This window comes from Carettochelys insculpta, chromosome 5, assembly GCF_033958435.1.
Source record: "Carettochelys insculpta isolate YL-2023 chromosome 5, ASM3395843v1, whole genome shotgun sequence".
In the NCBI taxonomy this organism is placed as follows: Eukaryota; Metazoa; Chordata; order Testudines; family Carettochelyidae; genus Carettochelys; species Carettochelys insculpta.
The window spans coordinates 8,447,960-8,470,502 of record NC_134141.1 but is presented as its reverse complement, the minus strand read 5'-3'; the positions used below and the strand labels follow the sequence as shown (position 1 = coordinate 8,470,502).

The 22,543-nt window shown below is 45.4% G+C and overlaps 1 protein-coding gene across 6 annotated transcripts in view; it reads right to left on the bottom strand.

The window, feature by feature from the left end:
* Positions 1 to 3,064: 3,064 nt before the first annotated feature.
* The window catches only part of ZNF462 (zinc finger protein 462), a 113,313-nt gene continuing 93,834 nt past the window's right edge, over positions 3,065 to 22,543 (bottom strand). For all 6 annotated transcript variants that reach the window (XM_074994627.1, XM_074994628.1, XM_074994626.1 and 3 more), the window contains 4 exons: positions 19,293 to 19,516; positions 16,017 to 16,149; positions 11,650 to 11,764; positions 3,065 to 5,576 (listed from right to left, as the gene is read on the bottom strand). In XM_074994627.1, the coding sequence (XP_074850728.1) occupies positions 5,372 to 5,576; positions 11,650 to 11,764; positions 16,017 to 16,149; positions 19,293 to 19,516 (677 nt within the window). In that variant the 3' untranslated portion in view covers positions 3,065 to 5,371. The remainder of the gene's footprint in view (positions 5,577 to 11,649; positions 11,765 to 16,016; positions 16,150 to 19,292; positions 19,517 to 22,543) is intronic.

Sequence of the window (22,543 nt, the reverse complement as noted above, 5' to 3'; positions counted from 1 at the left end):
CCCACAGGAAAACGACTGACAAAGAAATCATTATTTTACCAACTACAACCACTGTTCCCTGCAAGTTAAGTGCTTGTGTGGTCGCTCTGGAGAGATTCCAAGGCTGCCACAGCTAGACATATGCTTCTGGGATTGGTGCACACGCAAAATGTCTTGGTGCATTTCAATTTATTCTGCACCTGGGCGAAAAAAAATCCACACACATGAATAGCACAGATTAGAGGGAACATTGATTAACACTGCTTAATAACATAGTACACGCACCTGGATTGGGCAGTAAGTCTGTTTAAGAATTAAATCAAGTCCTTCAGTACCATGTGCTGCGTTAAAGGGCCCCTTGCTGCTCGTAAGCTGCAGTTTGAGCATCACTGCCCTGGAGCCTTGCGACTCATTTTTCAGAGCCCCATGCAAGCTAACACATGCTCACCTTTCAATGGTGATGGTGGCAGTGGGCGTGGCCAGTCATAACGTGACCCGAAAATGAATGTGCTAGCAGGCAACCAGGATTTGATTAATGCTGTCTCAAAGCAGGCCTTAGGTGAGCCTCTTGAAGTGCATTCTTCTGACAGGCCCTCTCTCAGCCACTTTCGGTTAGCCCGATGCACACGAAGCGCAGAGAACAGCCCCTCCTCTTTCTCACTAGAAAGCTAAAGTGCCATGGTAGCAGCACACAAATGTTGAGTAAAACTATTTCTGTGACTCAGCCACCAAAGTTCAGTTTGTATTTAAATGTGCCCGAACCACCATGTAGGATTCCTTTCAGTTATGAGATCCAGACATCCAATCTTCCATGCCCAGGCTGAATGGCACATGCTTGTGGCTCTGACTTTCCTTGGATAAGGTTGCATGAAGAGAGGCAGTGACTGAAGGAGCTTTATTGGGCCACATGCTGATTTCCCTAGTCTGGTGTAGATGTAAGTCAACAGGATTTACAATGGTGTAAGACCAGCGAGAGTAGCACACTGAGACGGGGACTAGAGTTGCCAGGACAAAAAGAACACAATCAAAGCAGTGAACGGGCAACACGCTGGCAGAAAGAGACAAATGCTAACCAGACCTCCTGAGGAAGTGAAAAGGGAACTAGTCCCCGAAACCACAGCATGCACGAACAGCTGACCAGCACTGAACATCTGCGTTCCCAGAGGCTGGCTGCTGTTCAGAAAGCCAGTGAATTACCCTCAAGTTAAGGCAGAAGGACCTTTCCAAAGCTCTCTCCACTTAGCATTCCAGGCAGAGCAACAATGCTAATATAGGCCAGTTTAACATACAGCCATGCACTTCCCTTCCTTCGCTCAGCCTCCACCCCAGCCCACATACCTCACATTTTTCACTACTGTGGTTTGGCTCCCTCTTCCCTCAGCTCTTCTTTAATTCAATTTAGGCCTTTGAAATAGCTGAACTGCGAGATAGGCTCTGCTCCCCAGTGCAAATACAGAGCTCAGAGCTGAAGCCCAAGGGGCCATATTCCAGCAGTAAGAATCAGAGGTCATGCCACTGAAGTCAATGGAGTTACACAATTTTAACTTACAACTTGATACTAATGTAACACAATACTAGAATGTGTCTCCCAGTCACTTACTACATTAACAAAGTAGCTGCTATTAGTGTTACACCCCTGGGAAAACTATTATTTTTACAAATTCAGGTTAGCAATGGGATGCAATAGGTAAGAGTTTACATAATGCTGTAAATAAAATAAAATAAAATAAAATCTACAAATCAAATGAGAATTTTCCAAAATGCACCTAAAAAGATAATGACAGAAATCCTTAGATGTTTTATTTTGTTGTCTATAGCTCAAGGCACAATGAATTTCAGCCCCCAAATTATTCTGATCTTGGCAATATAAATGCCTAAAAAGAAGGGTACCTACACTGACACCAGATTATCAGAGTTTTGGTGCTAGTTAACATTTGGATTTAACACTTGGTTAGTGGTTAACCAGTAAGGCTCGCCCTAAACTGATGAGATTTACCAGTTAGTTAACACATAGGGGCTAGAACAGGGTCATGCCAACAGCAGACAGAGGGCACTCCAGAGCAGGCCTTGTTATGGGTGGCCTGGAGCATGCACAGCCAGCCACGGCAGCCCTGACCCACCGTGGTTCTAAGTGTGTTGCAGGCAGGGTCTCTCAAGCCTGGCCTGAGCAGCCACTGTTCTCCCCGCCCCCATTTAATCAGTTAAACTTACTATGCAACTGCTTAAAATAAAAAGGATGTTACCTTCCTATTTCACACCCATGCAATCAGCCCTATTCTGGGCTCCCAATGAATCAAAAGAACTCCTGGAATGAAAAGGGGAGAAGGATCAGCTTGACACATGGACGCCCCAGCCCCAAAAATGGACATTTACCATCTATTTCCAATGCACTTTAAGATCTGTGGCTGCTCAGGAAAAGCAGATACTGGATCAGTCTTCAGTCACCCACACCAAGTCCTTTTTAGATTCTCAGCAGAAATCCAAGCATGCAAGGCTCAGCCACAACTTGTTGAAATCCTATTTACCCAAGGTAAAGTGCAAAATCAGTTAACCATCTGAAGGTCTTCAGATATTGAACAGGACAGATACAAGCTGAACCTCTCTAAGCTGCAATTCTCTCGTCCAGCAACATCTGTAACCCAGCTTGATTTTAGTCAGCTGGACAACCACTTATGACAGGTGTAGCCATGTTTCGTGTGGTTCCATAAAGCTTGCTTACAGCCACCAGTCCTGGCTCTTATTGTTCTGTGCTGTTATTTAGCTGTAATTTACACCTAAATGTATTCTACAAGCCCTGTAAACAGTGGAAGTGTTGGTAACATGCTAGAAAACATTGACCTCCCATGGGCCGACAAATTCTCTTGTCTCTCGCTCTGCGGGTGCTGGAGGGAAGAGGTTCAACCTGAACTACAGCAACGGGGGCCATTAAAAGTGCTACAATAGAACTCAACACACGCATATTTTTAAAAGTCTTTATTCATTTTAATTTCCTTAAAAAAAAACCCAAACCCACCAGTGCAACAATTCCAGATCTCCCTTCTCCCCCGTCAGTAAGCAGTAATTTAAAATCAGGAAACACTGAGTGTTGGAGTCGAAGGGTTAGCATTTTGCTATTTATTTCCTTCTGTCAAAGTCTGAAAAAGTCCTCTGTATAAATTAAACAATGAAAAAATGTTATTTTCAATTCTATGTCATCATTACAGTTAACAGAATTCATAATAATGCATCTAAAATGTGGTGTCCACAATATATCAGGTATACATGGGGTGGGGGGGGAGGGAAGAGAGAAAAAAGAAATATATGACATTTTAGGCTTGTTAAAAGGATAATGGTCCCATATTTTTTATTAACAGGTTAGCAAAACAAAGTCCAATGGATTACAATATTTACATGTTATTTGAAAAATAAAGTAGTGATAAAAGCATGTCACAATCATTTATTTCATTTTTTTTCCTTTTTTCGTTTTTGGTAACCATTACAAACACCCAATCCAGGTATGGAACTGTTTAAATACACTTGAAATGAGGCCAATTTGAAAAAAAAAAATACAGACACAAAATGTGTATTTATACTTGTTTCTCTGCTGTGTTTTTCCACGTTGCTCCCTCCCACCTCCAAAGAAACCCCCCAAAAGATGGATCCTTAAAAGCAAAAACACCTTGCTTTTCCATTAGCACGTATTCCTTCCACAAATGCAACAGTTTTGCCAACAATTTCATGTGAAGCTCCGTGGGACGTGGTCTTCTCACCAGCTTCCGATCTCTTCCCCTCCCACCCAATACATCCCCCCAAAACAAAAAAAAAACAAACAAAGAGACACATGCATTTCTAAAACTAGGTTTCAGTCAAGTACTTTCTACTTTTTGGAAAGAAACTTTTGTTCACGGTCAGAACCTTCCATGGGCTTGGATCCTCTCCTCCTTACTCAGACTGACTCCCATTGACTTCAGTGGGCATTTCATCACAGCTGGGAAAAAAAACAAAAGTGCAGGATCCTTCTCCTTGGCTGTAGATTCCTATTTATTCTATGCTGCTTCCCCCCACCCGTGCTAAGGAAGGGGAAAAATAGCAACTTCCATCTTGACTCGAGCCAGATTCAAGCTCCGTGTCGTACGTAACTATTTTACCTCTCCTTGCAAAAAACGTGCGTTGTCAAAGACTCCCTTCCCCCACCCCACCACACGAAAACAAAAAGATAAAAAGAACACACTCCACCTACAAAAAGCAGCCAATCTTAACGCAAAGTTACTGGCATGAGACTGATCGATGTTTATCTGACAAGCAACAGAATGGTTACGAGGACTTCAGTGGCTGGTCCCCCGGCTGCATAGCTGTGCCATAAGTTTGGTTCTTTAGATTAAATTTGTTTTTAAAAAAGTTAAACGTCTTTGTTATTTCTGTCTGTTTAAAAAAAAATGTTCACGAGAACAAGTTTCCTTTTCCCCTCCCCCCCTTGAAAAAAGAAATCGTTTTACATGAGAAACTCAATTGTGCTGTATTTGTAACACCTCAGGCGGATAGAAAACAAATGTGGCAAACAAAACCGCACAATCAGTCACATGAATCTATCAAACCCTAAAATTATAGTTGAATACTAACAAACAGCTTACCTGGAATAAAGGATGACAATTCACAAACAGTTATCTAGGAATTAAAGTCTCTCTCTCTCTCTCTCTCTTTTTTTTTTGTTTTTTTTTTTACTAAAATAATTAAAAAAATCACAGTATTTTAAGAAATAAAACCCACAATGGGATTTTAAGCACAATTTGTTTTCCTTTCTTTAAAACTTTTTTTTTCCTTCCTCCATTCACCATCTCAGCCAGCAGTCTCTCTACATTTAACCACAACGACAACAGGTAGTACTGACAAATGCAGAGATTTTCCCTTGGTTAATTTTGAGGTACTAAGAAACAGGTGACTGTTTTAAGCAAAGCAGTTTTTTTTTTTAATCCTTTCTTTTTCTAAAGCAGTTGCATTCAGTCTGGAAAAGCGTAAGGTATTAAAACTAGAAAAACGCACGGAAATTTGTGCGCCAAAAAGTCATCCCTGCCCCCCTTCTTCCACGCTCGCGATGCTTCTGTCCTCAGACAATCCAAGTCTCCATTGCAAAGCACGTTGTGTAATGTAGGAACACGGGAAGTTGCTTCCTTAGTCCAAGATGAATGTAACTTCCCATTGTCAAAATTCAGAAGAAAAGATGCAGTGATGTAATGGAGCCACTTATTCCATCATTTAAATAACTTTAATATACACACACTCACACAGGTACCAGTGCTTTGAAAATAGATCATTCAGTCCTAAAAGCAGCTTTGTTTCCTCCTTCAGCCCACCCCCACCCCCCCTAACCCTTTCATCACTGTTCAAGTAGGTTAATTAAAATCACACCAAATGCTTATTCGTTTTTGGCCTCTGTGTTCTCTTGGAGAGATTTCTCAGCAGCCACACCCAGGACTGCAGTTTCATTCTTGTGGGAAAAGTCCACCACCATTTCCTCACTGCCTTCCTTTTCTTCTGTTGATGGTACCTTAACATTCTCCTCCGAGTTCTCCTTCAGCTGTTCATCCTCACTGGTCCCTCGCTTGTTTTCATTCAAGGCCCTGGAAATTTGAACACCAGAAAGCAGAAAGTTGTATGATCAGACCGCCAGAAAACAAGGCCTCCCTTACTTATCACAGCAAGGAAAAACCACTCCGCTTTTCCTCTAATGACATTCAGAGAGAATGCCACTAGCCAAACGTCTGGCATCGAATACAATATCTACGCTTGCAATAGGACAAGTGACTGAAGGAAACACTCATTTCTGTGCACCCATCAATAAACATGCAGACCTGTAGCACCGTAAAGACTAACAAATTTATAGGTCATAAGTTTTCATGGGTAAAACCTAATGACATCTGAAGAAGTGGGTCTTACCCTCAAAAGCTCATGACCCAATAAGTTTGCTAGTCTTTATGGTGCTCCAGGACCGATTGTTATTTGTGAAGCGACCCCTCTGAGAGTTTGAGTTTGACGTTTGGCACTTACTCATTAATGGCTGCCAAATGTATGAGACAGGACCACCACCAAATCTGATGTTTGACCTTTTCATCCCTGAAAGGGCCACCCCCTTTCCTGCCTCTCTTCCACTCCCCACTTGGATTGCAATTGGCTCCCAAGTGCCCTACGGGTGAAAACAGTCCTCCCCCGAAGAATGAGCAATCTAAAAAGGCTAATGGCTTTCGGGCCACTGAAGTGCCTAAGGATTCAACTGTACAATGCGCATGCTCCTCATGATCGCTATTTGTCTGTACAGCAGAACTCAACTGAGGGGGAAAAAAAAAAAAAGACCACTGTGCTGGGTGCTTTCCAGTACACTGCAAGCACTTCAAGGTGAAGATCAGTGTTCCCTGTAACCTGAGCCCTTGGACAGCTGCCCAGGAGAGATTCAGGTGCCGCCCACGGTGGGAAGCATGTGTTCTATTGGTGGTGCCCATCCACACATGCTTCAGTGCGCACATGGAAAAAATCAGAGGGAACCCCGGTGGAGACTATCTAACAGACAAGATAGTAGTAGTAGTAGCATCCTTCAGTCTATGTAGACTATGGATCACGCCCTTCATAGTTCCATCTGGGATCATCATTTGCAGCATTGACTGTGACTGTGAAGGCCCACACGAGAGTGACAGTCCTTGCTGCATCTGTTGCATGTGTAATGGGTGTCTGGCAGGTCCTTGCTGTGCTTTCTGTGGGCTCGCTTCTCCTCTGCTAGCTGTCTGATCCTCATCTTACCCTTCTGAAGGCCCTTGTGTAGTTCCTGCCTCCATCTGCTGTGATCGTCTGCCAGCTCCTCCCAACTGTCCGGCTCGATGTCTACCTCCCTGAGGTCCCTCTTGCAAACATCTCTGTAGCGCAACTGGGGGCGTCCAGGAGGTCTTTTGCCAGAGGCTAGCTCGCCATACAGGATGTCTTTTGGGATCCTTCCATCATTCATCCTGTGGACATGGCCAAGCCAGCGGAGCCACCGCTGCCTGAGGAGGGTGTGCATGGTTGGGATTCCAGCTTGCTCAAGGATGGCGGTGTTGGACACTCTGTCCTTCCACGATATTCCAAGGATGCGCCTGAGGCAGAGCAAGTGGAAGACGTTCAGCCTCTTTTCCTGGAGGGCATACAGGGTCCAAGACTCGCTGCCATAAAGGAGGGTGCTGAGGAAGCAGGCTCTGTAGACTTGCATTTTGGTGTGGGTGTACAACTTGATGTTATTCCACACTCTCTTGCTGAGTCTGGACAGAGTTGTGGCTGCTTTTCCGATCCTCCTATTTAGCTCAGACTCCAATGACAGGGTGTCAGTGATGGTGGACCCGAGGTAAACGAACTTGTGGACGACCTCTAACGTATAGTTGTCAGTGCTGATTGATGGAGGGTCAGCAACGTCCTGAGCAAGTACATTTGTCTTCTTTAGGCTGACAGAAAGCCCAAAGTCCTTGCACGCTTTGGAGAACTGATCCAGCAGTTTTTGAAGCTGGTCTTGTGTGTGACACTACAGCAGCGTCATCTGTGAACAGCATGTCTCTGATGAGGACTTCCCGCACCTTGGATTTAGCTTTCAGCCTTGCAAGATTAAACAGTTTCCCATCAGATCTTGTGTGCAAAAAGATGCCCTCTGTTGAAGATCCAAAGGCATGCTTCAGGAGGAGCGCGAAGAAGATCTCGAACAATGTCAGAGCAAGGACGCATCCTTGTTTGACGCCGCTCCTGATGCTGAAAACATCCGATAATGCGCCGTCATACTGGATGATTCCTCTCATGTCTTCGTGGAAAGACTGGATCATCTTGAGTAACCGTGGAGGACAGCCTATCTTGTGGAGCAGTTTGAACAGACCATCCCTGCTGACCAAGTCAAAGGCCTTGGTCAGGTCGATGAAGGCAATATAGAGTGGCTTCCTCTGCTCCCTGCATTTCTCCTGCAGCTGCCTCAGAGAGAAGACCATGTCAATGGTAGCTCTCTCTGCGCGGCATCCGCACTGTGATTTGGGATACACTCTCTCAGCAATCTTCTGGAGTCTGCCGAGGATGACGCAAGAGAACGGTTTACCAGTGATGCTTAGGAGGGAGATTCCACGGTAGTTGTTGCAGTCGCTTCTGCCTCCTTTGTTCTTATACAAGGTTACGATGTTAGCATTGTGCATATCCTGTGGAACCTCTCCCTCTCTCCAGCACAGGCACAGTAGCTCATGTAGGGGTTCCAGGAGAATGTCTGTGGCACACTTGATTACCTCTGGTGGTATACCATCCTGGCCAGGGGCCTTTCCTACTGCAATGCTGTCAATGGCTTTCTTCAGTTCGTCCACAGTTGGTTCCTGGTCCAGTTCGTCCATTACTGGTAGGAGCTCGACGGCATCGAGGGCTGTATCAACCGCAACGTTCTCGCGTGAGTACAGCTCGGAGTAGTGCTCAACCCAGCGCTCCATCTGTTTGGCTTTGTCACCGATGACTTCACCAGATTTGGATTTCAGAGGTGTCATCTTGCTCTGGGTGGGTCCTAATGCCTTCTTAATGCCCGCGTACATTCCCCTGAGATTACCAAAGTCAGCACTGGTCTGGATGCTGCTGCATAGCTTGAGTGAGTAGTTGTTGGCACAGCACCTGGCCATCTGCTGTACTGTTTTTCTGGCTGCTCTGAGTGCTTGCAGGGTACTCTGGCTCAGCGAGCGTTTGTACTCCAGGAGTGCAGCGCGCTTCTTTTCGATGGCAGGAATCATCTCATCGGAGTTAGCTTCGAACTGGTCATTTGTGTTTCTGGCTCTTCTTCCAAACACCGACAAGGCCGTGTTGTAAATTGTATCCCTCAGATGCTGCCATCTGGATGTCACATCAGCACCCCCAGGGCTGCTGCACAGATTCTCCTCGAGGGTCTCTCTGAACTCTTTGGTTCTCTGAGTTTGCTGTCTTTCTGGCATCAATGCGGGGCCTTCCAGTTGGTTTAGAGTGGTACAGCTTCTTGGGAATCACCTTGAGTTTGGAACAAACTAGCAAGTGATCTGTATCGCAGTCGGCACTATGATAGCTGCTTGTCAGAAGGACGTTTCTGAGGTTATCACGTCTAGCGATGACCACGTCTAGTTGATGCCAGTGTTTCGAGTGTGGGTGTCTCCATGACACTGTGTGCTGTGGCTTGGTTTGGAAAAATGTGTTTGTGATGCACAGATTGTGGTGCATGCAAAGTTCGAGAAGACGCTGTCCGTTTTCATCCATTTTACCCACACCAAAGTGGCCTAAGCAGGAAGGCCATGAGTCACGATCAGCTCCAACTCTCGCATTGAAGTCACTCAAAATGTACAGTTGTTCATGAGCAGGTATTTGCGCTATGGCAGCACTAAGCACGTCATAGAACTTGTTTTTTTACTTTCGGTGCGGCGTACAGGGTTGGAGCATAAGTGCTGATCAGGTGGACAGGACCGGCGCAAGTTTGAAGTATGACCTGAAGGAGTCTTTCTGATCCGCCCATGACTAATTCCACCATTTGTAGAGGGATGTTTCTGATGGCGAAGCCAACACCATGCTCCCTGGGTTCTTCTTGGGCTTTACCCCTGCCAGAAAAAGGTGTAGTCCTTTTCCTTTAGAGATCCCGAATCTGCGAGTTGTGTCTCTTGCAGAGCAGCAATGTCAACTTGGAGCCTCTTCAGTTCCTCGTTGATGACAGCGGTCTTTTGGGTGTCGCTGATGTCCTGAAGATCTTCACTCAAACTGGTCAGCATGGTCTGCACATTCCAGCAAGCAAGCTTAAAACTTTGATGGTTTCCTTTTCTGGTTTATTTTCTTATTGGTTTGCCTGGTGCTCAAATTTCAGTCACTTGTCAGGTCTGGGAACCTTAAGCCTCACGCACCCAGGGAGGCAGGTGAACTGTGGCGGGACAGTACCCTATTGGCTGGGGGCTGCCCAGCTTGAGGCGGACAGTGACTGTCCAGTGAGAATGTGACCATCTCTCCCACCGTTGAAGGCAACTCCTGGCACTCGTTCTCTACGCCAATTGAGCAAGAGCTTATAACCGGTATCTGTTACCTCCCGTGTTGGTTCATTGCTGTTAAGCGATGCTGGAGTACCTCTCCAGCATCGAGCCTGGGCAATTTTTTGGGACTCTGGGCAGCCCAGACACCAGTGTTCCCCTCTTGGCTTTACTGATGTAGTCCAAAGGAGAGGATAACGTCTACGTCTGGTACCAGCTCAGCTGCAGGAGTTGCTGGGTCAATGCCAGAAGTTGGCACAGAACCGCCTTCGGACTCCCCTCCGGATTTTCCGTCAAGGTTTACTCCCTTAGCCTTGCTCCTTCCCAGGATAACCCAGAAGGGAGTGGGGCAACAAACAGACAAGGTGAAGGTTAAGAAAACTGAAGTATTTGTTATCTCCCAATGTAGGGTTCTCCTACAACTGGGCTTTCCCAGACACAGCCGCTTTTTTCATCTTCCCTCTTCTGTCCAGGGGTATTGTTCAAATAATAGGCAGTGCCCAAGATTCTGGAAGAACGGCTATTACAATTCAAAGAGAGAGCCCTGACTGGTCCATTCCTCTGCAGCCATGGCTGCTGGATTTCATCCACCCCAGGCCCAGCTGCCCTACCATTGTGAATGGGAGCAACATTCCCCCATCCCCATTCCCAATCCCCAACCCTCAGACGCACCCTGCTTCAGTGAGTACCGCTGGCAAGCACCCCCAAATTCCTCTTTTAGGACACACACCTCAGGTACCCCCTTCCAGCACCCTACTCACTACACATACACCCCCCATCAGCATACTCCAAATACACCCCCAGCTGCCTCCTCTCCAGCAGCATCCCATCAACCCTACCCAAGGAGTCGCCCCTCTAGCAGTTTTCCTAAAATGTATTAACATGTCCCCTGGGTGACAGGATTGGTGCAAGAACTCTCCATTTTGAGGTAGGTATAAAGCACTTAAGAGGTTTCAGACAATAAAATTGTCAAATGAAAGAGAACGAATCCAATACTACTGCAACTGTTTGCACACAAAGTTCACAGTAAGTTTAACGTCAGTGTTCTAAGAGAAAGAGTAGAAAGGGAAACCAATTGGTGGTGCCCATGAGGAAAGGGCACCATGATGATTTGTAGGCATCTTCAATGCCAGCCTGTGAGCTTGAAAACAGTAACATTCATTTCCAGCTTCATTAGGTCAATTCAGTGGTGTTCAGACCAGAATGACACTGAGCATTGGATTCTGAGGTTGGGTTTAAGGCCAGCTCGGTCCCATGATTTAACTTGGGGTTAGATGGCGCTGAATTCTGAAGATGAGCCATACTGGTGAGATTTCTGCCATCATGACCCAGATCTCAAAAAGAGGTTCCTCCCGCCCTGGGATCTGATTCGGGCCTGAAGATGCAAGGGACCACTCACATCTGAATGTTTGAATACCAGATATTCCTACTCCTGACAATGGGGAAATAACAACCGTTAGATGGAGGAATTCTGGGTTCACTAGAGCCATAAATATTAAGTCCAGCAGGGACGATAATGATCATCTAGTTTATAACACAGACAAGAGAATTTCATATAATGGTTCTGATGGCAACCTACTAACGTTATTGGCTTACCTCTGTGTAAACATGCCATCATTAGTTGCTGGGGTTTATTTTGGTGGTGGGGCAGGGGTGGGGAAGGAAAGGAGTTGGTAAACAAACTTACATGCCGTGTCTCAACACATGCCGCTCCCACTCAGAGCCCTCTGTAAATGACCTCCCGCAAAACTCACATGGAAAACGTTTCCCAGGAGCACCACCGTCGGGAAACATTATGGAATCTGGGAAAGAATAAAAGAAACATAATTCACAGATTGATCAACGTTATAATGAGAAGGAAGGGTTACAATCACTTGGCGTTGGCCTTCTCTGCTATCCTTTAGAAAAGGTGGCAGGGAAACCCCTTTCAAAAATTGGGCTCAAAATTCTTACCACACACACACTTTTCAGCTCAAGAGTCCAGCTCCCCATCCTCAGGACAGGATATAATGAAGTTTGCTACCCCACCAGGTACACCTCCTTTCTCTGCATTCCAGTGGAAAGAGAACAGGTGTACCTCCTTCAGAGTTCAAAATCAATTTTATGAGGGAAGCTTAATGAGGGAAGAGCATGTAAGAAAAGACAAATCTAAATGCATTTTTTCAGTCACAAAGCAAATTGTTGGGTAAGCTCTCCTTGCACTAGGCATCTGATCTGCACAGATGAATCCCACATGCCCATACATGTAACACCTCACATGTAAAGCAGTACATGATACTATTCTTCAGTGATATTTAACTGCATAGAAGTTTCCTCCCATCCTCACCTTTTACACAAAATGCCAGTGACCTGATTTGCAGAAGAGCTGAGCACCTGCAACTTCAGCTGAAGCCAGGGGAGGTTGCAGACACTCAGAGCTTCGGAAACCAAACCCTTCGTGAAGGGAGCCAGTGTTAACAAAAGATGAAACCGTCGCTCACAAATTAAGAAGATTGCCACACAAGCCATTAAAAATAATTGCATGGACTATCTCGGTTGATTCTTTTCACTGGGAATGAGACAGCACCATCTGTTCAGAGCATTAATTCCTTAGCAGGGATTATCTCAAGCAAGAAATCAACAGAATGTCTTTCTGACTCCTCCCCACCGACACAATGAAAGAAAAGGGCTTTTGCTTTGTTCCATTTTGATCTCTGCTTGCCTGGTTTCTTCACTTTAAAATGTAGCCCGTTCATGTAGAAACTCTGAGCTCAATCACCCCCACACTCACTCCTGTTCTCGGCAGGCATGTTTTGTACAGACGTGTGCTGGAACAAGCTGGTAATCTTGACTAGGCTGTTTAAACTGGAGAGGGAACGTTCCTTTACCGTTTTTGGAGAACCGGCTTCAGGTTTCATAGGATGCAGCACTTCATTATATGGTTAAGAATCCTGGGGCCAGATGCTTGGCTGATGTGAAATCAGCAAAGATTCAAGTATCAGAGGAGTAGCTGAGTTAGTTTTTATCTTCAAAAACAACAAGAAGTCCTGTCAGATGATGAAGCGGGTCTTTGCCCGTGAAAGCTTATGCTCTAAAATATCCGTTACACTATAAGGTGCCATGGGACTTCTTGCTGTTTTCGTAGATTCAAAAGGTGCCGGGTCAGTTTACACCAGTCAAGGCTCTGGCTCCTAAGCTGGGTCATACACACTTATGCATGGGATACAAATTCACAAGTATCAGCTCATCTCCACGCCAGGGCTAGTCTGCCAGTAACTGAAGGTAAGGAGTGTTGAGGCAATAGGTGTTCCTCTGTGCCAGAAAGCACCTAGTCTACGGTAAACGAACAGGAAATTTATTCTGGGTCTGCACAGAGGTGGTGCAGACAACAGATACCACTTTGTTCAAATGCCAGAGGGGGATTTAGACTTGCCGTTCCCATTAACATTTATGAGTGCTAGTCTAGGAACTCCTATACCCCTTCCAAATAGGACAGACCACACTTGCTCCTCTCCCGCTCCCCAGGACTTCCTGGTTGGTTTAGGTTTAAAGTTTGTGAATGTGAATGCCTCCCTGAATTAGAAATCCAGACGAAAGCTGTAAGATCCTCAGCTCTACCAAGCTGAGCATAGCCATCATTCCAAGAAAACAGGTTAAAATAAGATTTTTATTGTGTTGGTCGCTACAGGCAGCTAACAGGTCTGCTGAAGCTGCAGGTTAGAGCATATGGCCCCGTAACTAAAGTAGTACAGGCTGAAGCTTTCAGCATAAAAACTCTTAGGTTCAAAACACACTGCTGATATGACAGGACTAATTACACTGAGTTACACTTTTGCATGGGATGCTGCACCTTTACAGATGCCAGATTTCTGAAAAAGACATCTCTTCTGCCGATCTTTTAATTTCTCAAGAGCCACCACCAAAGATCTGATGGAGAAAAAAATTGATAGCAGCTATGTGGTTTCTCATCCAACACTCCTCCCCTCATTAAACAAAAGCTCTGGGTGAGGCGTGGCTGAGCACAAAAAATTCTTACAAAGCAATACCCTAGGTACTGATAGTACTGTGACACTAAAACAGCTGACATGATAAGATTTCACTGGAATGAAAGACACGACCTAAACCCACATTCTGTTCTGCATGCGGCCTAGGAGACAAGCACATTAAGTTTGAAAACTTCAAGGAGGTGGGTTGCTTTCCCTTCTGAAAACATTTCTTGAAAGAAATTTTGAATTCTTTTTAAGGCCACAAAAAAAAAAAAAGAAAAAAAAAGTTTACAGCTCTCTTTTAGTTGGATGGATAGAGAAATCGGAAACCTGCAAGTCAACAGCATGATGGGACTTGGGAACTGGTAATGGGATTCACGGAACCTGACTTTTGAGAGTCACTACCAGGGTTCTCTCTAATTTTTTCCATTTATGGGTGGAATCAATTTTGTTATGGGCACCAAGGCATATGATGATATGCACCATACTAGAAACACATGCCGTGGGTTCTCTGTTAATTTACTTGGTGGCACATGAATCTGTCCTGGGCAGCTGCCCAAGAGCTCATCTTACAGGGAATTTGGGTTCTGAGAACATACAGAATACTTTGGTTCCTGGGGCTATTCTGGCAAATTACATAAGCCCAAAATCGACAGAGAAATATTAAAGGAAAAAAACTTTGGGGACTGAACATTTCTCTTTTGCAGTCCCTCTCCAATTAACATGGGTTAAACTACCAGTATCAGCAGCTGCAGAAAAGAATAAGCACCCCATTTTCCTCCAGATGAGTTCTGTATGACTAGTGTGCTGCTGAGGAAAACAGATGCAGATTGTACAGGAGAGCCGGCTGGAAGAGTGAAAATTGCTTCCTAAGAAAAATTTCACATTTCTGAAAAAAGTCACGCCCCCCCACCCCCCAAACCAGCCAAATGGTGAGGATGATCACAGAAAGGGTTCAGAACAATTCCATTCCAGGAGAAACTTTTGTCTGCCCGCCAAGGCAGCTCTTGTAAGGTTCATTTGAGGGACTGGTAAGAGCTTTCCAACTTGCCTGCCGCAGGGGCAGAGAGAGAGAACATTTGGCTTCTTCTCCAGAGAGGAGCAGAGAGCCGGGATCACGGTGTTCCCTGTAAGCTGAGCACTTGGGTGGCCGTCCAGGAGAGATTCAGGCGCCACTCTGCTGATTAGCAGACACCCGCAGCTCCCCACAGTCGGCAGTCTGTGTTTCTATTTGTGGTGCACATCGGCACATGCCTCAGTGCACATAAAATTTATTTGGCCATGGTTGGAAAAAACTAGAGGGAATGCTGCTTGGCATACCCCGACACACTTGCTCTGGAGCTGGGGAACAGATTGGGAAACTAAGGCTGTTCAGCCTTGGCACTCCTCTTGGGAAAGCTGTTGTCAAAGTCACTGGCAGAAAATGTACAAAATGTCAGCTTTAGGTGGTCCAGCTCTAATGGGGCCGTCCTTGTAATCTGAAATTGATGTATGATTCAGGAGCACACTTAATCAAGTGCCCAGCCTTCAAGCAAGTGAATTGTCTGATTGCAACCAACGGGAGCACTCACATTCTAAATCTCAGGCGCATGCTTACATATGTTGCTGAAAGGGGATCTTACTTGTAATGTGCTTCCAAAAGGGAACACTTTGCTATTCTTGCTTCATAGCTACTAGCCAGCCTGAACCTAAAAAGAGGAGTCACGCATAAAGGACAGGGAAGGACAAAACGTTAAAGAAAAGCAAGAGGCAAGAATGATGATGCTCCCAAAATAAGTTTCTCCCTAAGTTTGATTTCACACAGGGTTAATTAACTTTGAACAGCAACGTTGCAAGGGGGTTACCAATGTACACATTCCACAGCCCTCTGTGCTACCATGCTACAAAACAATTTACTCACATGTACGAAAGACTTCAGTTGCCTAATTATCTGCTATTTCTCAACGTGCATCTTTTCTATTGGCCTTTGCTGACATGAACCCACTGTTCCTGAAAAAATCTGTGGTTGATGCACTGGCTAATCTTGTTCCATGGGTCTGTCAGAGACACTCCTTACGCCCAGCCTGCAAGAAAAGGAAGCAATATTGACCTCTCTCTTCAGTCTTGGGACTCATCTCCTCTTCCTTTTCTTCCTCGTCACTGCTGGAGCTCTCCGTTTTCCCTTTCATTTGTTCCAGCTGATCCAAGTTCACCCGTCCCACCAGCTCAAAATTACGACTCACCTTAAAAGAAACAATACAAACAGCCATTAATATTCAGGTCTATTAAAAAAAAAAAACACAACAAAAAACCAAACCAAACCAAAACAAAAAAAAGCCTATTTGCAGAGCAATGGCCAGAGGCCAATTCTACCTATATTCTTTCAAGTTAATACCCATTCCCTTCAAATCCAATTAGACAGCCAGCTAATTATTTCTTTTTTTTTTTTTACAGTGCATTTGTCCATGCTTTACCTCGCAAAAATCTTGTACGCTGATGAATCTCCCTTGTTTTCTCTTATGTACCAGTATTAAACTTATTATTACCACTACCATATTTAACCACCAACCATTCCATAGTCTTCATCATTGCAGGGGATTACTAAAGCTATGTGGTATAATAGTAAAATAGCACCACACTAGAGCAGTAAAACCCTTTGGGGATGATTCATTCAGTATAAGGCATGGAGAGATAGCTTCTTTACTACTAGATATGCCCGCTGTCCCAGGGAGTGCATGTTCACTCATTAATAACAGATTAATTTTCATTACAAAGGACTGCTAAGTGCTTCACTAACTGATTTACAAACTATAAAGGGAACACTTCACCCAGCAGTGAAATTTAGCTAACCCGTGGGTGAACTGTGCCTGCTATTTAACTGCTCAAAGTAATAGCACAGAACAGCTTTGGTTGGGAAGTGAAGAACTCGGGGACGCAGCTGAGACCGTGGACAGAGATTTACAACAGAGGCGCGAAATACAATTACCCAAGATGAACAGTGACTAGGACATTGGGGTTAATAGCTCTTATGAGACCAGCACCCTAAGATTTTTAATGACCACTAGTGGCCAGGACTTTGTATTCAGACCAATTGGAAAACAACAGCACCTCCAGTAGCACCATAATTACACCACTGCTTTGATACAGCACGACTCAGGAAGCAGTGACACAACCCTGTTGCTCCTGGGTGACAAAGCGCTCCACACGCTACACCTGGCCCAAGCACTGTTTCTGCAGCTCCCGTTGGCCAGGAACCGTGGCCAAAGGGAGCTGTGTGTGTGGTAACTGCAGACAGAGGCAGAGATGCCTAGTCGTGCCTCCATGTAGGAGCAGCAAGGACCCATCACCACTCACGGGGAGCTTTCTGAGCAGAGCACTGCCTAGATCTGGTACTCCGAATCATCTCCTGACTCTGACCCCGCTCCTGAACCCCCTCCTGCACCCAAACCCCTTCCCGCCCCACACGCAGACTCCCTTCCTGAGCCCAATCCCTGCACCTCTCCGCACTCCAGCCCCCTTGGTCCCAAGCCTGCAGTTCCCTCCTTCTTCCCAAACCCCACAGTCTGCACCCCCTGCCAGAGCCCTCACCTCCTCTTCCCACACCCAACCTCTTGCCCTGTCTCAAATCCCAATCCTTCCTGCACCCTGGCCCCCACATTTCTAGCCCCAGCTTGGAGTCCACACTGCCAGGCAAGCACTCACACCCCTTCCCACCATGCACCCCCTGCCTCAGCCCAGAGCCCCCTTCCACACTCCGAACTCTTAGATAACTGAAATACATGACTAACCAGCAACCCCGCTGCCCCCTATTCTCCCAACATGCTCGATAACAAAGCTTTTATTATACTCATGTTTATTTTGGCCATGCATACACTACAGTTGCTATCTCGGGATGCAAAAGTATCCCGAAATAGCAACTCCGTGGCTACACACTGTGCTTGAAACCGCAGCACTATTTCGAGCTTGGTATTCCAGTTCCAGTACCCCTTGTCGTATGAGGAGTAATGGAAAGTTCAAAATAGCCCCTTATTTCAAACTTTGGCACAAAGCTCAGAATAAGTTAACTCGAAATTGCAATTAAGATGTTTCACATTATGGCTACGGTGTGGCCGTATCCAACGAGAATCTACCAGGACAAGGGTAACGTCTTCCCAGAATGAAGCACCCCATTGAAGGTAGGGTGAATAGTGAATCCTGGCCTATGGCCTGGGGTGTAGTTGGTGCGAAAACAAGAGTGAACAAATGTGCACAGGGAGAAGCAGGAAGATTCTAAAGCAGCAGTCGAGAGAAGTGGAGAGAAGCATGCCAATGATTAACAAGCTGACAGAAGGAAAATGAAAGCACTGCCATTCAGCGAGCTGGTTTTTAAAATGCACTGGGATAGCTTTCAGAGCAAAGCAGGTTCTGCTGAGACTTTTCACGCTCCTTCTGTCAGTGACGTTTTTGGTTTGTTTAGCAAAAGCAGTAAGAATACATTTCCAGTATGTGGACGTAGCTGCTCAGCTTCCACTAACAGGAGTTTAGTAGCTTTCTCCTTACAAGCTCTGACAAGAAAAACTTCTCAGCTGAAGCAGTGGGAAGCCATAAACATACCTCCACTGAAAAGGATCACCTCTTATAACACCTTGAGTTAGAACTACAGGGCCTGATCAGAAGCCAACAGTCATCACTGGATACTTAATGATTTCAGTGGCTCTAAATAACACCTGTCTAGGAATGGCACACATTAATACTGCCAAAGCATCCTTTACTCAGCATGAGGTACACAGACATATTTTTATCTCTTTCTTATGTGAAAACCAGTGTTCCTTGTAGGCAGCTGCCCAGGGGAGATTCAGGTGCTGCCCAGCTGATTAGCAGAGTGCCCACGGTCGGCAGCCTGTGTTTCTATAGATGGTGCATGTCCGTACATGCCTTGGTGTGCATAAACAAAATTTATTCTGCCCATGGATGGAAAGAAATTAGACGGAACACTGGTGTAAAAACCCGCATGTATAAAAACATGTGCTATGTGCCAGGTTGATGATGATGATTATTATCGCAGCAACCTTAACTTTTGGAATCTCACAGCTCTTATGGAACTGGATCACCCTGCCTTAATTGCTGATTCATAATTGCTTTAAAAGGCATATAAATGTTCCACAAATATAAATGCTCTACAAACACATTCAGGTAAATTCCAGGCACCTGACTGGCTCAGGTGGGTACCCAAAATTCAGAGGAAAAAATAAAAACAAATAAGATTTTGGAAAATAAGAATTTCCATAAAATAAATTTTCCACCCTGGGGATCATTTCCAAATCTGGAGTCACTTACATTTTCTCAAAGTTAAGTTACCACTTGCAATGTAAACATAATGCCCCAGAAAATTCTGCGAAGAACTTACTTTATGCTCATCTCGAAGATGCGCGTCCAGCTCCTCTGTGTGTTTGGTCTCGAAGTAGCAGAGCTGGCATTTGTAAGGTTTCAGTTCATTGTGCTTCTCTATGTGCTGCTGTAAGCTCTCATCACTCGAGCAGGTGAAGGTACACTTATCACAGCGGAAAACTACTCCCTGCAAGTATTTTGACAGCTTGGATCGGCAGACTTCAATGGGAACCACTCGCTCTTCTGTTGAGATAAATATGAGGAGATGACCATTTTCTTCTTAGATAAAAGCAGCACTGTAGCTACAGCCTTTCCTGTCCCCTGTCCCAAGAAGCAAGCTTCGCTTTGTATGTATACAATCCATTTACCAGCAAGCAGTTTACCATTAGGGAAACTAAACTGGACTAGTACAAAGAAACGCAACTACATTCTCTCCACAAAGGTAGGGTTAGTCCTCTTCCAAGTAGGGAATGCAGAGGTCATCCTAAGTACACTCATTAGCAGGATGGGAGAAAGGAGAGGAGAGAGAGAAAAGGGGTGCAGTTAACAGTCAGGGTGAGAGAGTCAGATAGTTGATGGTTAGGAGGCAGATGACAAGATGGTGGATCTCTGTGGCTACGTCTACACTACAGAGATCTGTCAACAGAAGTTTCGGTCAGAAGATATCTTCCAGAAAAACTTTTGCCAACAGATGGTGGCCAGGTCGCAAAGCCGATCTAAAGAGCGATCCACTCTGTCGACAGAGAAAAGCCAGAGTGCCCAGACGCTCTCCCAACAAAACAGCCAACTGGAAGCAGAGCAGACAGGGTTGCCCGGTGTCCTGGAAGCCCTGTCTGTTGACAGAGGCGTTTTGACTCATGGGGGAGCAGCAACAGGCTGTTGACAAAAGTGCCATGTTCTGTTGATTTACTGTCAACATAACTCCCTGGGAATATGGATGCACTGTGGGTTTTGGTGACAAAATGCCAGCAGACCAGTGCAAGAGAAGACACTTCAAATATTACTGTACTGCTCTAGCCGCAGATACTCTTATTTTTAAATACATGACTATAAAAGACTACATCTACATGACCTCAGAAGATCGACCTGCTCAGGGTCTCCTGGGGTTTGATTTCACATGCAACCTCTGGGGGTGGCAGTTGACCCTTGTATTCCTCACGAGACGTGAGGAATAAGGAAGGTTGACAGGAGAAACTCTCTAGTTGACCTTCTTCAACTCTAGCTACGCAACTGCTGTAGCTAGAACTGTGGATCTGCAGTCAACTTATTTGCCTACTACAGACATAGCGTAAGACTAGTTTGTTTTTTCATGCCAGCCTGCCAACAATGTAATAGATCCTTCAGATTTTTAGTTTAAAATATAGAATGAAAAAATATTCCACAATATTTTAATATTACTCATACACACAGTCAGCTGTCTATATTGTATGACACACACTCCAGAGGGACCAACAAAACATTTCCTTGTTTCCACTGAACTAGAATCCTGTAATTTGGTTCCTTCATCCACTATGGTCCACTGAATATTGTGGGCCCACAGGGGAAATCCCTCATTTACTGGTAGGGCACCATAAAGCCTTCATTATTTAACTGCCCTTTTGAACTCGGGCACAGGCACGTAAAACTTCAGGTTAAGACACAGTTCAATGTTTCGAACATAGGAAATCATTAACAACTTATTTGAAAGAAGTAGGCCCAGTGCTCAGCTGAGGGATACTGATGTGGCTCTATGAATTTCAGTGGAGCTCTGCCACACGAGAGCTGGGTCTGGACTAATACCAAGTTCTTTAGTAATGTGGAAATGTTGGGTCTTTTGCCACCCAGTTGGAGAAATTAAAGTAAGCCTGGTTTCCTAGTAATTTATATCTACAGACAGAATACCCTGACCTCTCCCACACACCACATATATATCGGGATGAGAGCCATAAAATAATTGAATGTATTATGCTCCTTTGGTCCTGTCATGTGCCCTTGCTGCCCATTCATCTATTTTTCTGGGAGTCCTTCAAATATCCTGAACGTTCAGCTCCTTCAAGCATTTTGAACTTCCCACTGTGCCCCCACCCCTAAGTCAACCTGATTGGAAATATTTCCTTCTCCTCACAGAACTCCCCAAAAGAGTGGCATTTTCCCCAAAGCTATTTTTGTTAAAGGCTCACAATGAGTGAGATTGGCTCCTGCACCAGCGACAGTTGTTCTACCTGTAAAAAGGTCAACTCATGGCCCCTCAGGAGAAGAAGAGATAGAAAATGAGGGGGTGGGGCAGGAGGTCCTGAGATAACAGAATTTCAAGTTGTGGGGCCTAGGAAAGCCCTTTGAGAGGGCTCACTCTGAGCTCTCTGCATCTGGACTTGTGGAACCAAGGCATCTGGCTTTAAAGCTGCATTCAGTACTGGGAAATGGCGTGGGAACATCAGTGAAATGCAACTGTGTCACCTGGGCTAAATTGAAGGCTAATGGCTGACCAGGGCACCAGATCTAGCGTGTCCTGGTTCCAGCTACTCCACAACAGACTGCTGGGAAGTCCAAGAGCGACAGGCTCTGGTTCTGTAAATTCCCTCCCACTTCCGACTAAAGGAAAGGATGCAGAAGTCCTGCTCCTCTGTGTCCGTCAAAGGTAAATTAAACCACCCGGATGACGTGTACCTGATGGAGCTGAGTAGATGACATATAGCAGAGGCTCGCGGGGACAGATGAACAACTTCCTGTACCCGTAACTTTTAATTGAAAACATACTTCTGGCTTGAACATCTAACAAGCCCTCCAGCTTGGCATGGCTTTTGCCCAGTGGATAGCCCAGCTTCTACCACCACCCATTTGCTCTGATTAAAGAGAGGGGGATGTGCTGCCTGTGTCAGCTACATCCTGTGTAATCACGGACCTTTCATTGCAATCGGGGCCTCTGGAAAACAGGGTGTGTTTTCACCCTTCTGTGCCACATGGCAAAGCATTGTCAGAACTAGCTGGCACAGGGCCGTACACGTGACCAGTTATCCACTGGGGATGGAGGAATCAACCTATTGAACCAGATCCTCAGCTGGTGTAAATTAGCGGAGCTCTACTGTTTTTATGTACAGCCTCCTTTATTCACCCTCAGCCCCCTGCATTAGTGCTTGGACAGACAGCCTGACCCCAAAGCCTTCTTTCTGTCTCTGGAATGGCTTCAGAACAGACTGTAGCTACTCCATGCCACACTCCTGTCCAGGAAGGCTCAGCTCTCAAGGCGCGAAGGTATCTCCGTCCCCATGAGTGTTAGCCAGCCGAACACCC